The 15,507-nt window shown below is 38.6% G+C and overlaps 1 protein-coding gene across 7 annotated transcripts in view; it reads right to left on the bottom strand.

The window, feature by feature from the left end:
• Window positions 1–525: 525 nt before the first annotated feature.
• The window catches only part of CREM (cAMP responsive element modulator), a 35,270-nt gene continuing 20,288 nt past the window's right edge, over window positions 526–15,507 (bottom strand). For 3 of the 7 annotated variants that reach the window (XM_058020907.1, XM_058020899.1, XM_058020882.1), the window contains 3 exons: window positions 11,374–11,517; window positions 3,332–3,488; window positions 1,023–1,639 (listed from right to left, as the gene is read on the bottom strand). In XM_058020907.1, coding sequence (XP_057876890.1) covers window positions 1,495–1,639; window positions 3,332–3,488; window positions 11,374–11,517 — 446 coding nt within the window. In that variant the 3' untranslated portion in view covers window positions 1,023–1,494. Of the gene's footprint in view, window positions 1,640–3,331; window positions 3,489–7,825; window positions 7,918–11,373; window positions 11,518–15,507 lie in introns of those variants that run through there. The other 4 variants (XM_058020916.1, XM_058020890.1, XM_058020930.1 and 1 more) reach the window with 3 other exon arrangements.

Raw genomic sequence — 15,507 nt, forward strand, 5'->3', positions numbered from 1 at the left:
AAGCACAATGGAAAGTTGGCACATACTGCATTTATGAGAGCTGTAATCTGGTTTAAACATGGGTTTATTTTAAAAATCTTCAGCTCTCATCTGTAGGCTACTCCAGAACTCAGTGAATCAGCAAATAATTACTTATTGGAAAGCTCCCTTCCTTAGGACACCTTGACCACCTGTTTTGTTTGCTGAAATTGTGAAAAGAATCAATCCTAGACTTGTGGGTGATGCACCATCAATCTTCACTACCAGCAACTATCTACAGGTGTACAGGATCTAGAATGTGAAGTATTCAGGATGAACATTTAAATTTTGATATATAGACCTCCAGTGAATCAAATATTCTGCAGAATACAGAAAATTTAAGTAAATAGCAGCCATATAACAGAGAGCATCTTACAGGTATTTACAATATATTTAGCATCATGTCATGAGCTTAGGTGTGCTTTTTTCCCTTTGTCTTCTTTCAGATACTCATGGATTTTAAAGCATCTCAACCAGGTTTTTAAAGGAAATCAGACACTACACAGGTTAAACAACATGGTTCTATTAAAAACTATCTTTAACCATGGCACTCAGTGACAGCAATACAATACTTTTTTCCACAAAGCAACTAATATAAAAATATGCCATAAAATCATCTGTAGACTAGTATGCTAGTACATACATATAATCATAACATTCTTTTATAAACTCTTTCCTGAGATACCTTGGGTTGTTTGATTTTCTTGTATTACTGGATGCATTATCTTTATGATTCATCTAAAACAATTGCAAAATATTTTTAATGTGCAGGACACTCAGTAACATGTAAAAGTAATTTGTAAATACATGGCAAAGAAACAGCTCTTAGAAATTATGCACTTTTTTACTTTGTTATATTTTTTAACATTTGGCTCCTTGGGAGACAGAAGGATGGTGCATGAAAAACCTGAAATTAGAGCTATGAATTGACAAAAAGCAGGAAAGCATTCAGGAATGTTAGGAGTTGGAATATATTATAAATGACACAAAGAGAAAGCCGTAAGTCATGTTGGCTATGTATTGTCTTACAAAGCAACTGGACATATCTTAGTTCACAGTATAATAAATATTTTTACTAATCTGTTTTGGAAGAGCAAATGTCTTTTAGGGTTTCAAGCTCCTGTATAAGTTTCTTGTTCTGAACTTCTAGCACTGCAACACGACTCTCCAGACATTTTATGTATTCTTTCTTCCGACGTCGACATTCTTTAGCAGCTTCCCTGCAAAAAGCAGAAGTAAAAAGTGCAAACAAAAAAGCCATTTGCATGCCATTAGAAAGCTCAGCAGAGTATGGAGACTATGACAGAATTCCAAATTTTGGAATATCTCCCAAATCAGTCTGAAAACACTAAGCAAAACTGGGTTCCACAAGGGCCTCAAGTGTCTCTTTCTCAAGTTCATATGGCAATCTGTAGAATTGCTTCCTCTCATGCCTTGATTAAAGTTCATAATAAAGGAGGTCCAAATGAAAGACAGTTATTCTGCTTTATGACAATAAAGATCTTTGAGGGCCTTGAGTTCCTCAATGAGAGTCTTGTTTTGGTTTTCAAGCACAGCCACACGATTTTCAAGACATTTGACATATTCTTTCTTCTTTCTGCGACATTCTCTGGCAGCTTCCCTGGAACCAATACAAGGCAAATGACTACAGGAACAGCCACAATATGGCAAAGACTGGATAAATGCAATTACCTGCAATCCCTGTGGCTCCACAATAACAACAACCACCACCAACAACTGCTGGATTGCACAAACAGAACATCGGATAACAGCCAAAAGCAGTAACATAGTTAAAATATAATCCAAAACATCTAGAACTTGAAACGCATCCAGCATCACCAAATACAAAGATGGAACCAATACACAGAAGAATCGAGAAAAACAGGGAGTAATTGATGATGTATTGACTTGACTTGCACTAAACATTAGGATGGAAAGCAGCATTTCTTCTTCCAGTCACATTCTACTTTGTCTGTTTATCGGGAGCATTGTCTTCTGCCATCAAAATCTTAAAACCAAACCCAGAGAATATACTTTCAGAAAAACACAAACATAACACTACTCTCTTCAGATAAAAACTAGATGCCAAGCTTACATGAAGATAAAAACTTACTGCATGTTGTAACAATACATAATACAATTTAATCCAAACAAATACAATTTATTAGCATTTCAGAACTGGCTGCCTGAACACATTTCAGCCACATGAGTCTGTAGTTTTTATTGCTGGCAAATGATAGCCTGAAGCCATTTTGTAGTTCTGCTCAAAAGTCTCTAATATTTGAGCTAAACACTTTGGCTAGTGTGTTAAGAAGCATGTGACTAAACAAGCATTCAAATCCAGAAGAAATATTAGAAGTACTGGGAGTCCTCCTCTACTACCTTGGAACATGACAAACTACCAAATTGTGAGAGGCTAAAATTCCAGCAAGTTATGAGCTATAGCATAGGCATTAGTTTTAAAACTGAAGGAAGAAGAAACAAAAAGGAGGCACAACAATGCAGTGATCCTTGTAAGTAATTTAAAATAAAGGACAGGCATGAGAGCAAAGCAATACCATTAATTCAATTATAAGACAAGTGGCTAAGCAGTGTATTAGAAATCTGCAGAGCAGACTATTTCTACTACTAATCTGCCAATGGCAGAAGTGGCTACACATTTTAAAAAGACAGACTCCCCAAGGAATAGCAAGAAGACTGCACAGAGAAAGACTGACATTTACAACACTCAGTCTAGTCCATGACAACTAATTAAAAAATATACAGCAACTTCACACAATGGGCCTCACAAAATGACAGGGGCACTGCAAAGTATCTCATCCCAGCAGCCAAGTATTTGGCAAAGTCTATAATTATCATTCCATCTTTGAATAAGTCCTCTTCACAGCATCATTAATGGACAGCTGCTAATGAGATCCTCAGCTATTTTCCTAAACAATTCTTTGTGGGGATGTTTTAAAATGAAAGAGGCCCTACTGGTCATTTTACTGTCAGTAGTGGGAGAGGACAGGAAGTAAAATGCAACAAAAAGTGTAACTCTGGATCATCACAAAAATTATCTGATATTGATTTCTGAATCACCTAATATTTTCAAACTAAAAATCCATGGCTTTAAGGTCAACTCTAATCTTCCAGAGTTAACAACCAATACTCTGTCCTAGAAGGACATGGGATGACTGAAAAGAATTTCCTGCCTTCCCTTCATCAATTACAGGCAGTGCTCATGACCTTAAGAAGAAAACTTTGTTATAATGTTTGAGGGGGTGGGGGAGGTAGTTTACAACACTGACCATGAGTTATTGTATAGACTTACCTATTTTTCAAAAGTCTCAGCTCTCTCTTGCGTGTGGCCTCTTCTGCCATTTGCTGAGGGCTGTGCAGCGTCCCTGGCGAGGCTGCCATCACCACTCCCTGAGGTAAGGTGGTTGTGGGAGTTCGGATCTGGTAAGCTGGCATGTCTCCAGTGGCAGCTGCAAAAAAGAAACATATTTTAAAACATATGGAAAAAAAAAAAGTATATCTGAAAATAACAGATTTCTGACAATGATTTATCCAGGATCCCAGATACATAAATTATTGCACACGTCTGTAATGACACAACTATATTTTTTATCTTAATAGCATTTATTTCCATATTGTCAAGCGTCTGAATTGCTCTAGCATGTGGCCCCAGCAGCCAGCTGGACTGAAAGCTTCCACATGGCTCTCTTCATACAACATGAGGAAAGCAGTTTGAGAAACAGTTCAGGCAGTGACACTTCCTGTTTGCATAATCCCACAAAAGGAAGGCCCTGCATATAAACTGAGGTTTATATGCTACCCTGTTCTCCCTGTACAGGATTCAATTTGCTTCGGACGACAACTTTCTCCTCCTTCCTTGTGATAGCAACACTACCAGCTTTACAGCTTCTCCTCCTCCTACAAAAGCAGTTTGGCAACCCTTGGATAAGGAGTGAGAGCTGCTGTTGCTGCAATGAAAAGGAACAGACGAGTGCTCAGGATGTTCAGGCATTTGTTCCCTGGGCAAGAGGACCACACATGGGATGCTGCAGCATTAGCAGCAACAGGAGGCAGTGGCAGTTGCACAGGAAGGAGTGTAACTGCACAGTAAATCAGAGGGCAAAAGTTCAGATTCAGCTCCTGAGCTTAGCAGTTTTGTGCCCTCCCCAAGCTAAATGCTGATCTGATATGACTGGAAACCAACACCTTTCTCACAGACTCACGTCATTTCTTTGTTTCAGATGTACTTGTCCCTACATGATGTACCTCAACTTAAAAACACTGGGGAAGTCCTAAGTACTTGTGTCTTGTCTGACAGAAAACAAAACCAAACAAAAAACATACTCCTCTTTACATTCTGAGCAAGTATTTACCTATTTCCTTCCATTAATATTTTACATTTACATATGAGAGAACAAAAATTCAAATTGTGTCATTAAAGCAACTGTATATAGTTGATGTTTCAGAGGCTATTGTTACACTTATTTTATACTTTAATTCTCCAAAGCATTATTCAAATAATGGAAAAACATGTCTCACAGTTTAACCCCAGCCTGCAACTAAGCACCACAGTCAGTCACTTGTTCACTCCACCCACACAGCTTCCCAGCTGGATGAGGTAGAGCAAACTCATACGTTGAGATGGGAACAGTTTGATGGAAATAAAATAAAATAATAAATATAATGAAAAGGAAAATAACAAAAAGAAAGAAAAATAAACCCAATAAAAATAATTAATGCAAATTAGAAGCAATTGTTTACCACTCACCAACTGATGGCCAGCCTGCTGCTGAGCAGCAGGCCCCAGGCCAGCTTTCCCTCCAGTTTATATGCTGAGCATGATGCCTTAGGTATGGAATATCCCTCTGGTTATCTGGGGTCAGCTGTTCTGGGTGGGATCCCCCACAGCTCTGAGTGCACCCCCAGCCCACTCACTGGCAGACTATGAGAGGCTGGAAAGTCCCTGACTTAGTGCAACTACTGCTGAGCAACAACCAAACCATGAGTGAGCTATCAACACCTCTCTCATCCTAAAACCAAAAAACAGCACTGTACCAGCTAACAGGAAGAAAATTAACTCTATCCCAGCTGACACCAGGTCAACTTGGAAAAATAAAAGGTCAACAAAAACATCTTGGAGAGGCTGACAGATTGAGCAGTTAACTATAGGGGAGAAAAAATAAATCTAATAAAAATATACTATTATTCTTACTATATTAATGTAAGTGCTTCACTAGTTCAAAACAAACAAAAAAAAAATGGAATCAAGTTGTGCTTGGACTACAATTCCACAGCCATGTCCTGAAATCATTATCAGCTTAAACCCCGTGCACCTCCCCCCCTCCTCAGTCCTGTGGGTAAAAGTGTTTGTGGAATTACAAGATGAACTGGACCAGTGAACTGACCTGGATAATCCCCCAGGGATGTGGGAGGGAGAGAGGGAGGGGGAAATCAGCTCAGAACAGCCCTGTGAGCAATGACAGGCAGCTGCCCTGAGCACAGGGCTTGGTCATCTTGTACATCTACAGGGGAATTGCTTAACCCTTTAAATCCTCCACATTTCTTAGCAGTCCCAGTCACATCAATGGAATGGTACCTCAGCTCACTAACTATAAAAGTGGAATTTTAGCAACTCTTCAGGCTCACCATTATGCTGGCCACATTACATACATCTTAGAGACTCTATGGTAAGAACTATCTTTTCCTATCTCATCACTAGATATTAAAGAGATGTTACCTTAATTTGCCATAGCTACAATGAATTAGAAATCCAAGCAAACCATTCTGTAGATGAAGTCATGGTGGGAAAGCTCCACAAACCAGATCACCTCAGCCTGGCAAGACCAACTAATTTGTTGTCTGTGTTTGACTTAAGCTCAGATGGCAGCAAACAGACTTACTGCAGCTTTTGTGCAGAGGACTCAGTGTGATCATGTACCTCCAGCAAGACTTAACAAAAGCAAGTCCCTATCTCAGCTGGGATCAGCAAACACCACTGGTAAATGTTCTAGTCTGAGCAGGTCCCAGTCTCTGCCTGACAGTTGTCTCACTTAGAAACCTGCCAGCACAGGGACACCGATAAACAACTATTCTGGTGGTACTGACCTTGCCAATCCAGACACCACTGTTTAGAAACAGAAAGCATAGCATAGCATTGACAAAGTATCTTTTAGCTGTGCAATAATATATATTTTCCGATATATCATTGCAAAAATATATTTTGAAGATTGAAAAATGTTTTGTGTATTAGCTCAAGAAATTACAATGTAACTGAGTTCCCCAGAAAATGACCTTTGGAAAGATGAAACAGGCTCTAAACACAGTGGGATAAATTTAATTTTTTTCAAAGTTATTTTAAGCTTAATTATGTCTCTGTATTACAGTGAAGAATACCTTCCATTTCAGCATCTGAGATAAATGTCCTACACACTTCATCCAGACTCCCAGACTTCTTTGGCCATTTCTAATGACACTTCACCAAGGTTTAATGTAATTCCTAAGGTACCAGAAACAGAACTGAGAGTGTTAACAAAGCAACAAACCTGGAGTTGGTGCATTTCCCTATCACATTGCCCGGGGTAATAATTTTTTTTTTTTTTTTTTTTTTTTTTTTACCCCTTAAAATGCAAGGGGAGTAAAAAGTCACTGAAAACCTGAAGCTTTTAGTTGAGACTTGCAAAAAGAAAATTAAGAAAGCCAACAGACAACTAGTGAAAAAAACCAAACATGCATTAAAAAAAATAAAAAAGCAATCACCTCTTGGAAAAAGTAACTTGCTGAACACTAGAGAGCATCCCTGCACTCTGATCTTTCAGTGACTATCCAAGAGAAAAAATGCCCGATGCATTTGGATGCCTATTCTCCCCCTCTGTGAGTCATAATGGTGGGACTTGATTACCAAGGGGTTTTTAACTTCACCACTAAACAGGCTACACAAGGCATGAATGGCATGAATCATTATCCCTTTGAGCATTAAATGCATGGACCCTGAGCAGATATTTATCTCTGGATTAATGAAACAAGCGCGGCAGCAGTGAGCAGCAGCACGTAGGAGCCGGCAGGGAAGCAGTTAATGGCACCGAGCTGCCGGAGGCAATTGAGAGGCAGAAAGGAACTGACTAAATCGCAGCATGACTTGGAGCTGACGTCAATGTGTATCTTGTTTGGAGTTTAACTTTTCCAGTTCCCTACTGCAACACGATTCCAGGAAATCTAATGACGTCAGCCTTTTGAACTCAATTAGCTGAGGAACAGACCATTTTAACAGTGGAGGAGAAAACAAGCAGGCGCTACAATACTTCAATTATTGCCCTCCAATCTGTTTCCATTCAGTGTGTTTTAATACTTGGGGCATAGGGTTGATTTACACGCTAGGCTGAAGCCCATGGCTATCAAATTTGTAGCGTCTATTGCTCAATAAAAAAGGCAGTTGTCATTTTTACAAAAGAAAAAGCAATTATAAACACAGCAACATATATGACTATCACCACAATAAAGAAAAATGCAAAAGTAGAGTGGTGGATTGTTTTCAGCAAAATCCTCCATCAAATAATAAAGAACAGTTACTGAATCAATCTGTGCAAAAACTCATGCACTAGCAGTGATTTTTAGTTTTTCCCCCCCCAAACAAAACTGTTAAAATTGCTCTGGAATCCTACACTAAGTAGAGAGAATTAGAAGCTATTTGCATGACTTTAGAGAGATGAAAGAATTACAGCAACAGGTTCAAAAGAAAACGCCACAAATATTAACTAAACACTGCACAGACATACAAAAATACCATGTCAAAGGCTAACAAAATTTTTACCTGTTTCATCTCCTGTCACAGCCATGATCAACTTCTGCACACACGATTCTGCTGCTCCTCTACCAGAGCTCAGCATGAACTGTTCCAAACTACCAAGCATGTGCAGGATTACAAGCAAGAGCACTGACATCACAATGACCTCACTTGCTTACCGCTGTCATTAACATGCTCCATCACTGGAACAGCTCCCTGAAACTGCAGCCCAAAGAATTCCTTTTCCAGTAAACCTGGTTTTTTTTTCCTCTTCCATATTGCTATAAATCCTAGCTTTGTTCTTTCCCCCTGAATTATTCATAAAGCTACAGAAAGCACTCACCACAAAGCAGGCTGTTAAGAAAGACCTGAAAATTCACAGCACTGACTGACAGAAATGAAAATGTGGCTCTAGCATTCATGAATGAATCCAAATGATAAAGACATGATTGGATAGAAAATAAGGAAATTTAAAACAGACATGCAGTTGTTTTCATTGGAAGAGTTCCAATAAAAGGCAGAGAACTCTGTTGGACAGACATGCAAGACAGGAAAGCTTAATAAGCTGTAACAAATGGGTAAATGAAAGGCTAGAGCTCCTTGCTTTGCAGGAAAACCCACAACCCACTCATTTAATTTCAGTTAAAAGCTTCAGAAATTATTAAGGAACACTCCAATGAAGTAAGTCAACCTAAAGCCAGTAGTTTCAGATGATGTACCAAGCAGAACAGTAACTCTGGGTAAAGGCTACCTCTTCCCTCTTCCCTCCTTTTTCAAAATATGTCCAAGAGATCTGTTTGACTCTGTTTTAAAAATATAAATTAAAAAAAAAAAACCACAGCTCAGCTCTAAGAGAGTTACTCCTTATTTACATCAATGCAAATGAAATAGTTTCAGACCAAGAGTCCAAGCACTGGTTTGTATGTAGGGCACAACAAACTTCTAAGGTGTTTGTACCAAACAAATTCAGACTGGCAATTTATCAACTGTGAAACTGTGCTGGATGGCAGCACTGGAAGCATCAATGTTTGCATTGATGTTCTGTGTTTTACATCCTCTGTTTACAGGAGTGTTCTGTGATTACAGGAGCACTTCAGGATCAGATGTGCAGAAGATCAGAACTAAAGCACAAGAAGTTCAAGCCACAGATTTCAAACATCACTAACAATGTAATGAAACTACACATAGATCCCAACAGAATGATTTTTATATAACTTTTCTACACTCACTTTCACTAATCATCAAAACACTTCCTTCTTCAGATAGCAAAAAATCCTTAACCCTTAATGTGTTAGGAAACTGCCCAGACACTAGAACGGCCTCTTATTTTGCTTACAAATGTAAACTTGTAGCAAATACAATGTCACTCAATTGGATCAATATATTTGGCACTTTTATCCTAGTATTTTTCCACATCACAGGTTATCAGAAAATACCAAACACAAGGTTTATGTGATCTTATCCATTATTACATGAGATTCATTAACAAATACTTTAGAAAAAAAATTAATACATATGCTATCTGAAAGATTTTGAAACAGATCTTTTCTGTTTCCAGGTATTTGTTATATTCTTTTCTTCTTCTATGATAAAGGAAATAAATTATATGCTGCTACCCAAAATCATTATAAAAATACATATGTAAGTGGTAGGATTAGTAAGCAGAATAATTTTTCTATTATAATCTATGTTATCACAATATTAGGTGAACAGTCAACTACAAAGTGTACATCAATGACAAATGTTCATAACCTGTGAGCCAACAGACTTTCTGGCACAGGCAGGATGAGCTGTAATAAGGACATTTCAGACACTTGTATATTCAACTTATTCCATTGTCTCACTCCATCATAATTAACTCAGGTTTGCTGCATTCATACAATTGTATTGCTGTAAACATTTTTACAATGTTTTTATACTTTTTTTTTTCACTGTAGATGTTTTGTTTTTTCCTAAAGATTTTCTAATATCAATAGCATGTAGAGTAAGTTGAAGCCCTTTAACTTCTCATCATCTCCAAGTTCATGCTCATTTAGTGTTTGCTTTGTACTTTTCCCTGTATGTTATGTCACATTTTTGACTACGTTAACAGCTATGAGGCTCACTAAAGCACTGGACTTTAAACCAAAGGAACAGAGAATTCCAGGAAATAAACTTCTCTGAGCAGGGACAGAGAACAAATCCATTTACTTAAAAGTATCTAGATGCTTCCAGAAATAGGATGTAGAAGGCATTCAGTTACTGTCTCTGAATCCATTTTGAAAGTTTCCATCACAGGCAAAACACTTTAAGGGCAATTCCATCTTGTGGAGCCCTTTGCTGAGACTGAGCAGCCCTGTCAGAGAACAGCTCTGTAATGGAGAGTCTGTAAAGGAAAAATCAGTCAAATGGAATTCCCAAGGACTGAAATGCTGCCAGACAAAATCCTCAAATGCTGTGCTTCTTCACAGATGGGAAGTTTAAGAAGCAGCTGAGGAGTTATTCTTTCTGCCCCTGACACCAAAGCTCTGAAGAATCAAAGCAGTACCTATAAAATATTACAGTGAACCTGGAGAGATGGAGGCGGCCTCTGATTTAAGGGATGTGTAGGCACACACACAGAAAACATATTAGACTCATACTCAGAAAAACATGCAGCACTAGAGTGGGAAATTGATTTGGGGACAGCCAAATTTGGGACTTAATGCTTTGTTAAGTATGTATTCATAATAACATTTTGGGAAGTTGTAACAATACTCTCTGAACAATAAAAACTTAACATTTGACTAAGGTATTTTCATCTTATAGTCTTAAAGCACTTGAAATGCTTCTGGAAAAGTCTTGGAACAACAATGTATTTCGACATTTATTTGATGATCCTCATCCACTCCATGAATACATATCTAAATACTTCCTAGCTCTTCTCATGGCTTATTTCAGATAGCTGTTTTGGCTCAAGAAAGTATTCATACAGCCCTCCCTCCTACTTCTCTCTGTCAATAAAATTTTTTTTTAAATCTGTATATTTTCCATAGCTATTAATTTAGTGTCTCCATAGAGAAATCTATCTCCCATTTTCAAAGGTTTTCATCACTTCATGTGTGCACTTTATAGGACCTTCAAAGCATTCCTTTGTGAGAAAACTAGCTTCATTAAAGGATCTGCTTTGTAGTCACTGCAAGAGCCATAAGTTGAAAGGAAATTCTGCCCTAAACATATCCCAGAATCTTCCAAATTTGTGTTTCATTAACATTAACTGCTGAAAAAAACAAATTAGTTTCATATATTAAACGATGTGCACCTTCAGCATCTCACTTCAATCTGTAAGAGTACTTTTATTCCAATTAAACATGTCTCAAAATCTGCAAAGGACAATCCAAAGCAGAAAGTGATGTTATACTGCTATTTCATCCTTTTTAACCAAACACAGGAGCAGCCTTACTAAGCAGAGAACCTGAATCCTTTCCTAAGACTCTTTCATCTTGCTATGAGTATTTCACTTAATGGTGCAATAATGTCAACACGAAATAAGAAACATTTTAAGAAAAATTGTTTAATATAAAAAAATGAAAACAAAGTAGACTATTAAAATATACCTTGAACAACAACTTGGCTTCCAGGAACAAAAAACTGTTGTGTGCCATCAGATGACTGTGCTGCATATTGCACAATGGTAGCACCTGGCTGAGGAGCTCCCGAATTTGTCACAGCCTGAATTGTACCACCTTGAGAAATTGTAACTAAACAGGGGAAAAAAACAAAAGAGAAGTTAGGCAACAGAAAGACATAACACATGCTAAAAAACATGCAATAAACACTGTCTTACAGGACTCCTGGTCCTCTCCTTGCTTAAGGACCAATTCTATGATAAAATTTAGATAATATTAATACTGATTTCCACAAATATAAAGTCTATTGTGTAGCATATGCCATACATATAACAGACAAAAAGCCATGTTCAACACATTTTATCTCTATGTTTCCAGAAATATTAACTCTACTGAAATAGTTTAAATATGTAGGGAAAAATCATAGCTCCTAGCCATATAAAAGTGATGTTTTAAATGCTAACATCGGAGTTATTTTAAAAAAAAATCTTAAAAGAGTTGTTTATTGACTCTCAGAAAACAAAATCCAGGACATCAAGACAAAGGAAAAGAAAGATGTCTAACACTAATAATCTTTTCCTTAGTGTAAGAAAAAGTTTAGCACAACATTTAACCAGGCTGTACACAGTTGGATGGAGCCCAATACTCACGTCAAAAAAGAAACAGAACAAAGTAGGGTTCTTCCCTCAATGAAATAGCAATATGAAAAAAACAAATATACTTTCCCCATTAATAAAAATCATACTGCCTTCTTGCCATAATCAAGTATTTATAAAAATGCAATTCCCTAGAGACATCATTAATTGTATATTCCTTTTGAAATTAGCATTGCCTTTGTTAAACACAGAAATATCACTGAATCACAGAATGGCTTGAGTTGGAAAGGACCTTCAAGATCATCTAATTCTAACACTGGATCTGTTCAAGCAAGTCCATGTCTGCCTTGGGCTGGAAACTCAGAGCTGGATGGAGCACTCCAGGTGGGGTCTCACCAGAGTGGAGGGGCAGAATTGCATCCCTTGATCTGCTGCCCACCCTGCATTGGATGCAGCCCAAGATCTGGCTGGCTTTATAGGCTGCAAGCACACATTGCCAGCTCATAGTCAGTGTTTCAGCCACCAGCACATCCAGGTCCTCAATCCACTCATTGCCCAGCCTATATCCACATTTAGGATTGCCACAAGCCATACACAGGGTTGTGTATTGATGATTGGCATTGGCCTTATCATGGAGTTTGCATGGGTCCACCTCTCTACTCTGTCACAGTCCCTTTGGATGGGATCCCTTCTCTCTACTGAGCTTTGAGTCTCAACTGCATCATTCAGCCTGCTGTCACCTGCAAACTTTCTGAAGGTACATCTCCACAAAGATTCCACATCTCCAACCAAAGATACAAAATAATACTGGACCCAGATGTCTGAAGGACACCACTCATCGCTGGCCTCCACCTGAACGTCAAGCTATTGACTGGAGCTCTTTGAGCCAACTCCTTATCTACCAAGTGATTCACCAGCCAAATCCACATCTCCTGTGTTAATTAAAAGCAATCCTGAAACTTTCAGCTGAGAACCCAAAGCCCAAAGAGTAAAAAATCTTTTCTCCCACAGAAGATATTTAAACTATGCTATAAAAGTCATACATAAAAAAAGATTGAGGCTTGCCAACTTCTCTGAATTCATTGTCAGATTACAGTATTTGATGCCATTCCTGAAGGTTCAGCACTGCTTATCTCAATACAGGATTTGTTAGATACATATGTGAATTTTAGAGACTGCTGATTTCAAATGTTCTGTTTTGGCAACAGTAGGTTGGGTGCTGCACACAGGCTCCAGAAGGCATTGAGGAGAAGAGGAAGAGTGTGGCAGGGGGGAGAGTGCAAGATGTTTCATTCTGGCCTCCAAAGCAGAAAGTGCCCCATTTTAAGGCAAGACAAAACAGAGAGAAGCAACAAAAGTAAAGCTTTGTATCCCCTACTCTTCACAAAGTCCAGGACAAGAGCAACAAGATTTTTGTCAACTCTACCTCCCAGACAAGTTAAAAAGAGCCAAATTCTGCCTGTCAGAGTTAGCACCAGGAATGGTACATCTACACCACCACAGAACCCTACCACATAAACCCCAGTCAGTTTGGCTTCCTAAGCAGGAAAACATCAGCACAGACTGATAAAAAGCTCTTAGCTCCACAGTGCACCTGGGTAAACAATTATATCACAGCTGTCCAGCAATTATTCATTCAGATCCCAACCCAGTACTTTATACACAAAAGTGAATTTATTCCAGTAGCTGCCTCCCTTACTGGACTGATTCCTGCCACATTCCCAGAACACACACTGCCTGTCCCCCATTCACTGTCCTGATCTCAACCACTGCACACACTTTGTTGTGCTGGAGCTCTACTGAAAACTGAGCCTTTTATGATAAGTACAGGACTTTCCTGGACAGTCCCTGTAGCTGAATGTCATGCAGGTGGATGGATGCAAGCAGCATCTTCTCTTCCAACTAGGAGCGAGGACAGTACTACTACCACTCTCTGAGTATGATCATCAGCTCTAATCCAGAGGAAACACCCAGATCTTTTTCCCTTCCAAAACTGGAAATTGAACTAAAATTAGTCTTTCCCAAAAGATTTCCTAATTCTTCAATTGTTAAAAGTCTGTTCTAAGAGAGCAAGTAATTCAAACAGATAGGTAAAGATTTAATAATTTTCATTCCCCCTGCACTTTTTCATGCAGATCATCATGATATGCACAAGGAGGCAGGGGGATGGGGAGACTGATTCACACACTCCAACTGAACAAACAACTCTTACACATTAGACCACTACCACAGGTGAGGGAAGTAATTTTTTACAGTATTAAACAACCAACATGACAGAACTACAGCCAACAGAGTAGGTGTGTAGTCAGATAAGAATACAAGACTCCTATACCAGAGAGCATCTTGTGCAAAACTACCCATTTGCCTGGCAGAAAGGTCACATGTGTGTGGATGGAGGTAGCTGGCAAAGACATTTTATCTGGTCATGTCAGTCTGTCTGCTTCCATAAGCCAAGCCAAGAAGCTCCAAGGAAAAAGGTATTGGGAAACCATGGCAACATGTCATTTTGCCTGGTGAAAACTAAGTAGAGAACAGCCATCAATGCTGTTATTGGACAAAATTACATTTGTTTTCCAAACTATTTACTTATCAAGTTCTTCCAAAAAGAGTCACCCCAGACATCCAGACATAAACACACAGTCAAAATGATCTGTTCAAATTGCCCTTCCTTTGCAGGAATAGAAAGAACAGTAGAGAAAGCAAGGAACCAGCAAATGTAATAACCAAACATCTCTTTTAAACCAGGGCACAGTATAGATGGTGACACCACAAGGCCAGCTCTTCATTGCCACGGACACTGCACAAGCTTAACACACAAACTACTGGGTGCCTGCACAGCAGAACCTGGGCAGCCCATGCTGGCCAGGGACAGAGGAGTCCTCAGGCACAGGAATGACAGGCAGAAGCACAGAGCTACTGACAGGAGGTGTGAAGATGAAGGAGATACATGGAGTGACCCTCTGCATCATATGCAGTCTAAAATCAACACTGGATTTGCTACATTCCCACCCTATGTTCCTGGTTTTAGCTAACAGCAGTTCCTGGGGATTACAGGGAACCAACAGGAAGGCTCAGAGATGCTTCAGATCTGTGCTTCATATATGTAAAGACTAGGGGTCAACAGTCAAGCTCTCTTCAGCAAGTTCCAAATTAAGACCCTCTTTATTAAAAGGAAATTATCATCCTTGCTACCACCTGCCTAATTAAAATACACAGAATTTGCTAAGGCAAAAGGTATTTTAACTTACAAAGTTGAACTTTAAAAAAAAAATCCAATTAATGAACTCATAAATTCAGCAAGAAAAACTATTTCCAAAAAGAAAAAGCTCTCAAAACAAAATTTTTGAGCCAAAACCAAGAAAGTCCATGAAGGCTGACATTGCATTTTGAAGCAATGCCCCATTATGATGAGAACCTTAATTATACAGCACATGTTTTATGCTACAACTATAACTTACTCAAAGAAAAAGCAGCAAAGAACAGAATCTCCCAAGTTTGGCTTATAGCCTAATTTAAATTAAGACAC

Source organism: Melospiza georgiana, chromosome 1, assembly GCF_028018845.1.
Source record: "Melospiza georgiana isolate bMelGeo1 chromosome 1, bMelGeo1.pri, whole genome shotgun sequence".
NCBI lineage: Eukaryota > Metazoa > Chordata > Aves > Passeriformes > Passerellidae > Melospiza > Melospiza georgiana.